The 12,749-nt window shown below is 36.2% G+C and overlaps 1 protein-coding gene across 2 annotated transcripts in view; it reads right to left on the bottom strand.

Moving 5' to 3' along the window:
• FBN2 (fibrillin 2) overlaps window positions 1-12,749 on the bottom strand; it is a 170,309-nt gene that overhangs the window by 22,032 nt on the left and 135,528 nt on the right. For both annotated transcript variants that reach the window (XM_086479915.1, XM_086479916.1), the window contains exons 38-46: window positions 12,636-12,704; window positions 11,865-11,990; window positions 10,623-10,748; window positions 9,908-10,060; window positions 5,024-5,092; window positions 4,362-4,487; window positions 2,815-2,940; window positions 2,271-2,396; window positions 543-659 (exon numbers count right to left, since the gene is read on the bottom strand). In XM_086479915.1, the coding sequence (XP_086336041.1) occupies window positions 543-659; window positions 2,271-2,396; window positions 2,815-2,940; window positions 4,362-4,487; window positions 5,024-5,092; window positions 9,908-10,060; window positions 10,623-10,748; window positions 11,865-11,990; window positions 12,636-12,704 (1,038 nt within the window). The remainder of the gene's footprint in view (window positions 1-542; window positions 660-2,270; window positions 2,397-2,814; window positions 2,941-4,361; window positions 4,488-5,023; window positions 5,093-9,907; window positions 10,061-10,622; window positions 10,749-11,864; window positions 11,991-12,635; window positions 12,705-12,749) is intronic.

The following is a 12,749-nucleotide window of genomic DNA, read 5'->3' as shown; positions in this document are numbered from 1 at the left end:
AATAGCAAGGCCTGTATAAACCCTGTATAAGCAGAGTTCATCTTAGGAGAGATTTGGTAACCAGTTGTACCAACTTTCTTAATGCTCATCTGCTTCCTCTTTCACTCTGTGTGAAAGTGTCAGGTAATACGGTGAAATAAAGAAATGATTTTAAATTCGTGAGGCAACGCTGGCGGTGTGATATAATGTATGCTTATTGTGAGTGCTGCCTATGGACTGCACCAGTAGTCAAGAATGTAATTACCCAGAAAATCTAATGGAGATGAGGCCTGCATTAAAATGTCAGTGAACTGTAAGTGCCAGTGATCCAGAGATTTAGGGTCCACATTATCTCAAGCTGGCTAGTAAAAAGTATTTTTAATTAGTTTAAAAAATGATAGTAATGAGTAATCTCTGGGGCTGATAACACTATCAGTTACTGCACTCAATTAGCTTTCTTAGCACACTGACCTGTTTTCTGTTTGAGTTTTAACTATATACCATCTTCCTCGGCATACCAAGCTCAGCCACAATGAAAATAAAGTTCGGATTACATCACCTACCCATACAATCATTATTATGAGTTAATTCAAATCCTGGATAACATAGGCAGTTATATGATCCAACTGTGTTTTTACAGGTTCCATTTCCACATGGATGGCGTTCACATTCATCAACATCTGCAAAGAGAAACAAAACTGTACGTGGGAACCGATTTTCCAGGTATGTGTTAATGTGTTATCTGTAAACAGGCACAATGTTCTAAACCTCAGTCTCTCCTTCCATGTGTCACATTTTCTATTTATACTACTGATTTTTAGAGCTTCTGGGTACACACAGGAAAATGTTATAACACATTTTCTATATATATTTTAAAATAAAAGATACTTTTACCTGCAAAGATAAAAGTAAATGCATGTGCAGTATCTCAAAGCACTCTGTCTTTTTATTTTTCATACTAACAGTTCTTAATTTCTTAATGTATGCTAGTGATCAGAACTTAGTATACAGGATTGAACATCACAGCCTTGGATCTATTTCAAATTTTATGTACCTATTTTACTCTTAGCCCACGAAAACCTGTTGAAAAAGCTCTATAAAGGAGTTTTGAGTCATTGTTAACAAATCAATTTATATACGTAAACACATTATATCAATAATACATCCAGAATTATAAAGACTGCTTACAAATTCTTGGAAACATCTGTTTTTAAAAGTCACTAAAATGCAATGTTTCCTGCCGTGTTTCAGTAATTTCTGGAGCTTCATGGGAATCTGGAAGGTATTTAGATCTTATTCTCCTAGCTCTTGTAGACTTTCTGAATTTTTTTTTTTATTTACAGGAGGTAAACATTTTGTCATATGGATCATTTCCATTGCCTAGATTTGTATGTCATACTATGAAATTCTTAAAATTACTTTTAGAATGACTTAAGTTATTGTTTTGAGTAACCAGGCTCTCAAAATTTTGCATTTTTAATACAAGTCACTTTCCCAAATACCTTCCTCAGATGGTTTGACAAACGTGATTTAGTCAAAATATGAGAAAACTCAAGGGTTATATGAATATGTAATACAACGTGAACGTTTTAAACATTTGTTTAAAGTTGAAATTGCAACAGTCCTATTATAGAAGGCAGTGAACTTCTCTATAGCTTAGAATTGACATTTAGATGATCATTATTTCAAAAATCAGAATAGTTTTTTACTTTTTTCTCAAAGAGAACCAAATTCACATAGGCATCACCTTTTCTTTTTAAAACCTGTAGAACTGATTATGAAACAACAAAAGAACAAGAAAAACACTTATTTTGCAAACTTATTTCTTCTATTACCTCTATCATGTCATCGTTTTAATACAAAATGAGTATAGATTTAAGTTACACTCAAGGTAGGATTCTGTTTTTTAAATGAAACATGAACCAAATACATTTCTAAATAATTGTAAAATTTTTTTTAATCTCTAAACTCTATCACTCTGTGATATTGCCGTATAGTCTTCTCTGTCAAATAAGCCACTATGATGTATTTTTGTGAAAACAGGGTTAATATATTCTTCAGTAACACGGAGCTATATCTGACAATCTATGATTTTTTTCCCTTCGAACTGATATATCCACTCCAAGGACAACTTCATATACTTTATTCACAAAAATCAAAAATGTATTAATCACTTTTTTAATGTCACTATAATCTCCTTGAAAATTTGGACTCATTTCCTCCCCTTTAAAAAAAAAACCAAAAAAAACCCCAACAAACAAAACACACACAAAAGCATTTTCTTTCCATACCCATGCACATAGTCTGGTCTTGGGATGCCTTAAAACCATTGTGACATATGCACTGGTAACTTCCTTGCATGTCTACACATAAACCATGACTGCAAACATTAAGAATTTCCAGACATTCATTGCGATCTGTAACAAAAATGTAAAACAGATGGTACATATTATTGACTTTCATTATTCATTCATTTTACACAAACATGCTTTTATTATTATCTGTTATTATTATTAAAACCAGACTCAAAATCACCCATAACTAAACCTGAATCATAACAAAACTTCATTTTATAGGAACTTCTTGCCTATACTCCTCGAGATCAAAACTACTGTTAGGATTTGGTTGATACATCAAGATGTTCTTTAAAAATTTTACTCTGCCTTTTCTTCCTTTCTACAGAGAAATAGGGCTATAAATTGAAAACTGTTACATAAAACAGTAGAATAAGCAAGGTAACAGAAAATAAATGATGCTTTTCCCCCCTTTTGAGAAAACCACACACATACCACTGATTAGGTACAAACAGATGAGAAAAGTCAACTGATTTCTTACCAACACAGGCACCGTTGGGTGAGAGTTTAAAACCAGCAGCACATTCACAGCGGTAACTACCAGGACTGTTGATACAGTCTGCATTTCTCTGACAGAGATTGTCTCCATTGCCACACTCATCAATATCTGAAATACCAAGAAGCATGGTTCAGACATCAGAAACCACAAGATAGTTTCTTCTGCCTAAAATTTAGACTACTGTCTGCCTCGTGCAAGATGAATCTTTCGTCCTCAACAATGCATAAATATTCAGACCTTCAGCCTCCTGGGCCGTAAATTCAAAAGAAAAGCAAAATCAATACAATTTCATCCATAACACACCTTTTGGATGAAGGAGGATCCTACAAATCCATCTTACTACACATTGAAGTAGCTTTGCAATTTTAAACATCTGCCTAAAGAAATTAGTTTACTTATTAAGAAATGTTCCTCTTTGCCTTTGAACTGAAATAGTAAGTAAGTGGCATAGTTTGCTAGCTTTTTAAGGTGCACGTCAGCACAAGACCCTTGAATATCAATGACAAAACTATTGACTTTAGGACAAACAAAAATGCACTACTAGCTTTCATGAATATCTCTACCTATAAACTGTAGAAGAACACACAAGATGGAAAAAATTAAGGAAACTTTTATTTGAGTAAGTTTTCAGAAGCATTGAATTTCCTTCCTAAAATTAAATAAAATTAAATAAAAGCATTGCCCCTCTGCTCTGCCCTCATGAGACCCCACCTGGAATACTGCATCCAGCACTGGAGCCCCCAACACAAGAAAGACATGGAGCTGTTGGAGCGAGTCCAGATGAGGGCTACCAAGATGGTCAGAGGGCTGGAACACCTTTCCTACAAGGACAGGCTGAGAGAATTGCGCTTGTTCAACCTGGAAGAGAGAAGGCTCCAGGGAGACCTTCTAGCAGCCTTCCAGTACCTGAAGGGGACCTACAGGAAGTCTGGGGAGGGACTTTTTACAAGGGCCTGCAGTGAAGGGATCGGGGGTAATGAATGGTTTGAAGCTGGGAGAGGGCAGGTTTAGACTAGATACAAGGAAGAAGTTCTTCACCCTGAGGGGTGTGAGACACTGGAACAGGTTGCCTAAGGAAGTTGTGGATGCTCCATCCCTGGAAGTGTTTAAGACCAGGCTGGATGGAGCCTTGAGCAACCTGGTCTAGTGGGAGGTCTCCCTGACCATGGCAGGGGGTTTGGAACTAGATGATCTTTGAGGTCCTTTCCAACCCAAACCATTCTGTGATTCTATGAATTTACTTCCTATTTAGGAGTTGGTGAATTGCTTGACACAAAACAATTAAAAATTTTATTTAGTGCATATGCATATGTATGTCACGGTTTAACCCCAGCCAGCACATCACAAAACTGATTTACAAACTTGTAAAATTTTGTAAATTTTAGAAACTTCTGTATATTTTAAAAACTAGAAAAAAGCTCACATCTGTCTCTTAGGTTTTGAAGAACGTGTGAATTAAATGTTCCCATTCCCTTTAAGATAAGCATGCTTATGGGGGCTAAGTAGAAAATAACGGAATTTCAAATCACCTTCACAGACCAAGAGTAGGTCATTGTAGCTGAATCCAGTGGGGCATTCACAGCGGAAGCTGCCAATCTGATTGATGCAAACACCATTTGCACAGATTCCTGGGATTTCCTTGCATTCATCAATGTCTGAAAGTGAGACGAGCTAGTCAAAGAACAGTACTTCATGGCTTTATATACTGCTTGGACTCTAAATTTCACTATGCTTAAAAGTGAGTTGACAAGTTCCTTTTAATCTACAGAAATTGTATACAGGATATAAACCTAAAAGTATGACCATTATTAGAGAAAATAAACTATGCGAAGTTCAGGAACTGATCAAAAGAGAGTAATACTATATATTAGACAAGATGCAGGACTGTTACATATGTGCAAATAAGTTCCACAACAATTTTGAAACCAAAACTTTTTATCTCACCAATTAAAACTCAAAACCATGAACTAGGATGAAGGGTGAGCAAAACGGCATAACAAAATGTAGAAATAAAAAATATAAATCAGAAATATTTTATACAAAAATTTGTCTCACAATTTATGTCACCACTGTAACTCCATAATGAAATTAAAACTTTATTATATGAAATGTTCATTTTGGTACCATTACGCATCTGCAACAACCTTAAGTAAAACAATTTTTGTTTTAAATTAAGTTTAGTGAAACTTACCAACAGCTTTTCCAGTATGAATGTCAAAAGTGAAGCCAGGAATGTTCCCACATATGTTCTTGAATTCAGCTAGAGCAGAACAGAAAACAATGCATTTTTAGTGAATATTTACAAATCTCCCAAGAATTACTTGTAGTCTCAGCTTTTCAAAAGCTGATACAAGCCAAATCTACTCAGAAGAGCCATTACTTACCATACAAATTGTATTGAAAATTCAGACTGCCAATAATTGAATGCAAAGTGAAACACTAATTCATATATCTCTCAATTCTTTGCAGACTCTCACAGAAGTAAATGTCTGGTTTGAGAAAGCAGCACTTCAGTTTTTGATTCTTTGATAACTTACCTTTTAAAGTTTATTCCTGCTTTCTAGACATTTGTAGAGAGAATCTGCAGCAATAGTTTCAGGTGGAAGAAATGAATGTAACTTACGCATACTTAGCCTTCTTGGACCACACTATCTCTGTTCTTTTCTGCAGAGATTACTCCAGTTTAGTTACATTAAACTGTAGAGTGGAATGGACATTCTGCTTTAAAAAAGGTTGCTCAAAAAACCCCAAAACATTGTTTTGGTATGCTCATTTTATATCCTCCTTACCAGAGCATCTTCTGGATGGGAAATGCACAGTATGAACTATAAAATCAATGAACCTATGGGTTTCCAAGCAAGGTATATGAAGTTGAGTGGATTTGCAACATACAGAGAAAAATTTCTAGCATGGAATCTATTAATTATTGCATCTATACTGGCATTAGATTTTACTGGTAAAACAGTGCTTTCCAGAATAAAATGTATTACACATTTACTGTACAGTGATAAATTTTGATCTATGTAGAAATATGAAAAATGACAGGCCTACAACTGTAACTATGTCAAATTTGTAAAATACTGACTACCAGTAGAATTGTGTATTGAAAGCCACTTGTTTGAGGGAGGCAAAATAATTCTAATGTGAAGACACAACCAGTTTGAATGAATAGTTTGCTTTAAGCATATGTTTGCAAACAATAACCATGCAGCTGCTATTTCAGCACCTTTTCAGATCATATCAGCATTCAAATTTTCCAGAAAAAATATTAAGTATCTTTCAATATTAAGTTTCCAAACGACTCTTAAGGAAAAATTCCAAAGCATGCATTAGGTATTTGTACACCCAAAGTAAAATAACCTTCTAAAGAATGTGGGTAAAATTTACAAAAATGTCCCATTGACATAAAATTCAAAGAGGTTCCAGTAGTATAACACCTGGAGACTTTCATGAGCACTTGGTCCACAGTTTGTGCTGCTGAGGATCCACAGAAAGCCCATTATCTACCCAATGAGAGGAAGCATGTGGAGTCTGCCTTTAACTCAGCTCTAAACCTGAAATGCAGACAAATTATTAGGCATCTCTTCTAGCACCCTTCCATTTTCCTGTGTCTAATGATCTTTAATTTAGAGCGGTGATATTTTATTTTTCTGCTGCTTGTAGTTTGCGTTGTTTGACTGTCTGCACTTTCATGGCAGCTCTTCAGTAGCTTACAGTTTTGTAAAGTTTAACCACTGGGGTTATAACTTGAATAATTCTTGTCTCCCTTACACCAAACATTCTTATTTATTAAAATTTCAGAAATGTAGTTTATCATTGCTCAGAATGAGATTTGGCAAAATATTTTTCTTACATTCAAACATTCTTTGTTACTTTCTGTATGAGCCAAGAAGGATCCAGTATATCTGAATTTCAGCATTTTCTTCTTTCGTTTGTCTTCTTGTTAATGATTGCTTAATGCCTACCGAGGTTATTCTTGCAGTACAGAACACTGGGTCACAAGAGTTCCCTGCCCCAGCAATTTCCTTCTCTTTTATATTAATACGTATAAGATTTGAGGGTTAGAAAACTGTTCTTTTGTGCAAGGAGCTTTATGCCATTTACCACTGTCAGTAAACCTGCGAAACAGACATACTAGGTAAAAAAGAGGGCATTGTGTTCACCACCCTGTGTCTCTATGGGTGATGATAGCCTACTCCTGTGGTAACAACACATCAGGGCTGGGAAGACAAAGAAGAGGCTCTAAAGGTTGCCGGCCTTCTTTCATTCTGTGTTATGCTGCCTACATGTTCCACACATTCCATTTAATAGAGTTTTTCTGTATTTTTTTCAGTTTGTACTGTGTAGAAAAAGAGCATATAAGGACTGTACGATGATGCATTTATATACAGTGCCAAATTATCCATACACAAACATGCCAGATTTACTTTCTGAAAGTATGACTTTGCATCAATAACTTAAAAAGAATTTCAAAACCCCATATACTTATCACTATATTATTTTTTAGGACAAAAAGATCTACACATTAACAGGAAAAAACCTCTCTGAGGTCAAGCATTCCAGAAATGATCAAACCATGAAAGAGCTCTGTAAATACTTGGTTACCTCTTAGCAGTGAAGCAGCTTTTTACACTTCTTTGGGTGAAAACCCAACCAAACAAGAATGATTTTTTTTTATTAAATTCTGTATGGTAATGGTTATGATCTGTACAATGTGTAAAACAAAACAATACAGTCTTTACTACCTAAAGTCATTTTGACGACTTTAGGTAGTAAAGACTGTATTGTTTGGTTTTTACAAGCATAAATGCATGAAAAGGAAGAAAGAGCTCTTTTTCCTTTTCACAAAGGAAAAAAAAATGCAAATGCATTGGCATGTGAAGCTTATTTAAAGGAACAGTATCATTCTCATCAGAGCAGAATAATGCTCTTAATGAGCTACTAGGCTCAGTCTAGCAAACCAGTTAAGGTCAGTGTATCATAACCCCTGTCTGTGATATGTAGCTCCCACGCAGATTTCAGAACAGTTGATTATAGCACACAAATGCAGCTATTCAACCATTTACACTTGGAATTTGTGTTTGATCCCTCACACAATCTCTTTTCATGGTAAAAAAGGTTCAACCATGTCACCAAATACACTAAAGGCATTTAGAAGAGCTAACAAGGCAATGTTGAAATATTTCAGGAAATATTTTAACCCCGTAAATGCTTGCAGGCTAAGTCAAGTTGTCTTAACAAATCTTTAAAACCTGCAGGTTTTTTTAAGAACTTCAGTCTTACCAATTTAAAAGCAGAATTCTTGCTTCCATCCAAGAATATTAATTGCATGATTCCCTGCTAATATTTTGCTGTATTTTTCTCATCAGGTTGTCATCATGATGACAATTTTATAGCACTGAGAAATGACTATGGGAAAGAACTTTATGAGCTCTCTGTGATAGCAAACATGTATTTCGTCTCTCAAGCCTATTTCCATCTCCCATTCCTGACTGCTAGGAACATTCCATCATTCTCCTTCCTCCTACTTAAGAAAGAAAAGGAAGAGGCTGTTTTTTCTTTTCAGTCCCATTTTCCTCCTCTTTACTGCTTGGGGGGGAAAGTCTTTCCTAAATTACCTGCTATTTTCCTTATGTCACCAGGATAAACCACTTGGAATGAAAGTAATACATTCTTTACACTAACATCACAAATGATGCAGCACCAGAGTTATGGGTTTAGTGGCAGTAAACTTGGGGCAAAGTCAACTAAACAATAAAATGTGTTTGTACTGAACACGCACCTGAGGTTTTTAGTTTTATCTAGGCACCTTTTATCTTTTTGCAAATGTAAAAATCTTTCAGTGAAGGCCAGGTGCTACTGTCAGGTTTTCAAGTTGGTGATTCTCCCATCAATGATTTTTCTGAGTTGAGCTTTCAAGGTTGTTTTGTTCCAGGCAAGGAACTCCACAAAGATTAACTGAAAAAGAACTATACCTTATTATTTTCGCCTCCCTTTACAGAAGGGAACTTTTACTTCCCTTTACAATATCCTGCTTATTGAGCTTTTGCAAGTTCATCACCTTCAATAGAAGAAATGTAGAACCAATGGAGAGGATCATGCTCAGATGTGAGATACAACTGAAAAATCTAGAAAGGCACTACAGTCAGTAATGACACTCAGTCTTTTTGTTCTGATGGATTAGGAGTACCAGGATAAATGTATATCCAACTATGCAGTAACTAAATTATACTATCGTAAATTAATTATCCTTGAAGACAGACCAGACAGCTGGCACCTCCTGTCAGTCAGCATCTTCAACCCCAGTATTACTGCCTGATGACTGCTTTTCCATAAACCTCAAAGTGACAGCTTTAGAGATGGGTCTTATGTAATCACACATTTAGAAAATTTGCTTATGCCTACTGCCCCACCCTGGTGGGTCTTACCTACCCAAACAGGGACTTTTGATGGCAAATCTAAATAACTGAAAGTAATCCACACAAGACCTCTGAAAGCCATGGTATTTGTTAGAAAGAAAGAATAAATCAACCACAGCATACTTATTGTATAGAGATCCATCACCTATAAAAACGTCTCAATAAAAGTCTCAATAATTAGATCTACCTACAGATACCTGTCTTACAACATCCTTTTAGTTACAGGGCTGACATACTCCTGCTGCTGTTGGGAAGGTCAGTCTGTACTTTTCAGGCCTTTTCATTCATCTTAGCGACACCTGACAGTAGTTTGTTCCCTTAGCCTTGCCTTCAGGGGCAGCTGTGAGAGAAAATATGCATTTTCTTCCTAATTTCTTTTTCTTCATCCAGGGGGTATGATTGGTGCCTTCAAACTACTCAAGCTGTATCTTTCCAGTCAATATGGAGTGATACTTCTTCCACTTAAAAATACTGAATAAATACCTATACTTCTTTAGCACACCAAGACTTAATCCAACCAGTGATAGGATGGCAGGGTATTGTCACTCTGGTTTGCGAGTACAGCAAAGGTTTTTTTTGGCTGAAATGTTATTTTAGCTAATAGGTCAAAGGAGCAGATCACCAAACAAAGTAACAAAATGGGATGATTATAGTACCTGTTCCTGGAGTTGGACATGGTTCACAAGGTTTGTTCCAGGCTTTCCCAACATTATATGTGCAGCAACACATCCTTTTGGTCACGTTGAAGGGCAGTTCATTCTCACAGGAGGTTCCATTATAGCTTCTGTAGCAAAAGCTTTTCCTCATGTCTAGATGTGAGAAAAGAATCACTTACGAAGTAACCAACAAACTAACTGAAGTAAGTATCAACTCCCTACCAACTTAGACAGTGGTTCATTAACTCTGGCTTCTGAATGCAACCCAAGAACATGCATGGATGCACTCAGAAATAATTTAAGCATTGAAATAATTGACAGTCTTTGTTTTACAGTCATCTGAAATTTGATATATTTTCAGTTTTCATTCAAATAACACAAAGGGGAAAAAGGAAGATTTCCAAGAAATCAGAAACACGTTGTAGATGCTCATCAGATCCATTTTTATAGTAAACCCTACCATTTGGAAACAACTAGTGAAAATAAAAAAAGCTTTCTGAGTTCTGTTAAGGAATAAAAGCACTTGAGCACTGCATGTCAATCACTGGGATCTCTTTCCTGGCTACATGACGTATCTGTCTGCGAGTTAAAGCTAGGAAAAAGCAGTACAAGGCTTTAGAACCGGCCTCATCTAAAAGAAAACCTTAAGCAGGGAGTCTGGTTCCAAAATAGTCCGATATTCCTACAGTTCTAGTAAAGATGACATTTTGCATACCCATGCAGTTATGTCCTCCGTTCACCTGCATATATTCAGGTGGGCAAATGCAGGTGTAGTTCCCCAAAGTATTGTAGCAGGTGCCAGGACCACAGACACCAGGATGTGCAACACACTCGTCAATATCTAGAGACCAAGCAAAACCACTATAATTAACAAGAGAAAAGAGGACCAAGTCCTAGCAAATGTTTCTAGGAAGTATGACCACAACAAATCACACTAAGATAACAAAAATATTTAAACAGTATCTTGGAAAGTACATCCCAGATTTGGGTTAAGTAGCTATCGTAACAGCCGCTGGAAAGCAGTATTGTTAACCCCTATTAAGTCTAGCCAGTGAAGTACAAGAGAATACCCTAAATAAATTCAAAATTGTTCAGTCATTGAAACTAGACCACCTTGTGCCCAATGAGTTCCACAAAAGACATTCACACCCTCTTCTTGCAGGAATGTTACTGTCACTTTTCAGTTCTGTTAACGTGTTCACTATTCCACTGAGAAATGACCTTTTAAGTACTCTGTTTAGAAATAGGCAAGGTGAATAATCACATAGTCTTGCTGCTCTAACCTTCTTATTTGGACCTTCTTATTTAAGGTATTTGGGATGTAAGCCTTTTTTGCCCATACAATTTTAATTTCAAACCCAGTTTGGTCGGTTTTCTTCACCTGAGCTTAGCAAAGCATCAGGATCCACAGCGTCTGTTTTGAATGGAGACAATTTTTTTTTCTTACGAAGTGAATGAAGAAGGGGAAGCTGACTTACAACACTACAAACTGGGAAAGTCATGAAAGATTCTTTACATTTTTGATTCTAACACTTATGACAAACCTCAAACACAAAGGAAAACCAATATTAACCTTACGTTATGTCGTGTAATTTAACTACCACTCTGAAATACTGCGAAGAGGACATCTTTTCTTACTGAAATTACAGGGAGTGTAGTGAAACTAGCAGGAGATACAAGTTGTTGAAGTGAGAAGCCAGAAATCAAGAATAACCACCTTAGTTTACTGAATACACATAGATGAGATTTATCACATAGAAATAAACATTAGTATATATAAGTGTTGCATTTCAAGTTTTATATTAATCATATCACTGGTGCCAAAGATAATGATTTTAGAGAAGATGTTAGGTAAAAGTGTGGGTACCATATCCACTTATGGATTTACGACTAAAAATGACAGTGTTTTTCACAATAACTACACTGTGATACAGTAGGAGGTTTCAAGGGATTCAACCTTCACAGATTCTTGTCTCTTCGCTGAGGTAGTAGCCTTTCGGACATTCACACTGGAAGCTGCCAAAAGTATTGATGCAATTTCCACCTTGGCAGAGACCCGGCAGTTCCTGACATTCATCAATGTCTGAAAACAGAGAACAAAACCAACCATACTTTCATTTCAGACTGAAAAGAAACAAGAAACTTTAAATACTCCCCTGAAATTTTACCAACTGGTAGCTTTTAACTGTCACACAGATACTTTTTTTGTGTGCCTAAATTGCACTTCCTGAAAGCATGGATGAGATGCTCTTTCTATTCCACTTAAATAGCTCTTCAGGAGCATGTTTCAGCTTGATGAGCCCATGGAGTTCAACTTCCATTACTGTTTACAGGAATTTGGCATCTAATTCCTCATTCCTGCACACTCATTGTAACCAGAGTTTCCTTGTCCAACGAATATTTCCGGAAACTTATACCTTCCGCTGATAAGCTATAATTTTCATAAATTACTTACCCTTCAGGGGCCAATTTCAAAGGCCAATTCCAGTAAGAAGGCACAAAAAAGGTATGCATCAGCTTATTTTTCTGCTGAAACATTGTTGGACTTCTTCAATATTATTTTACAATATGCCTTTTCATCATGTTGTTGTCCAGTTCAAATTAGCAGAGGGTTTTGCTTTGCACTAAATGTAATGATTTCTGCAAAATACAATTCCTGTACACCTGGCTCCTAAGATGACACTTTTTTTTTATTACCAGCCATAACAGGCATTTATGATAAACTTACCTTCTAAAATAATAGTGATGGGATTTGGTCTGAATCCTTCTCCCCCTGGACAGAGAGTATTATATTCCGCTAAAGTACAGCAAGAGAGAGCATGTCAGTCACACGAAGATCAAA

Source organism: Leptosomus discolor, chromosome Z, assembly GCF_034619465.1.
Source record: "Leptosomus discolor isolate bLepDis1 chromosome Z, bLepDis1.hap2, whole genome shotgun sequence".
In the NCBI taxonomy this organism is placed as follows: domain Eukaryota; kingdom Metazoa; phylum Chordata; class Aves; order Leptosomiformes; family Leptosomidae; genus Leptosomus; species Leptosomus discolor.
The sequence above is the reverse complement of the archived record's forward strand: the minus strand, read 5'-3'. Positions and strand labels throughout refer to the sequence as shown.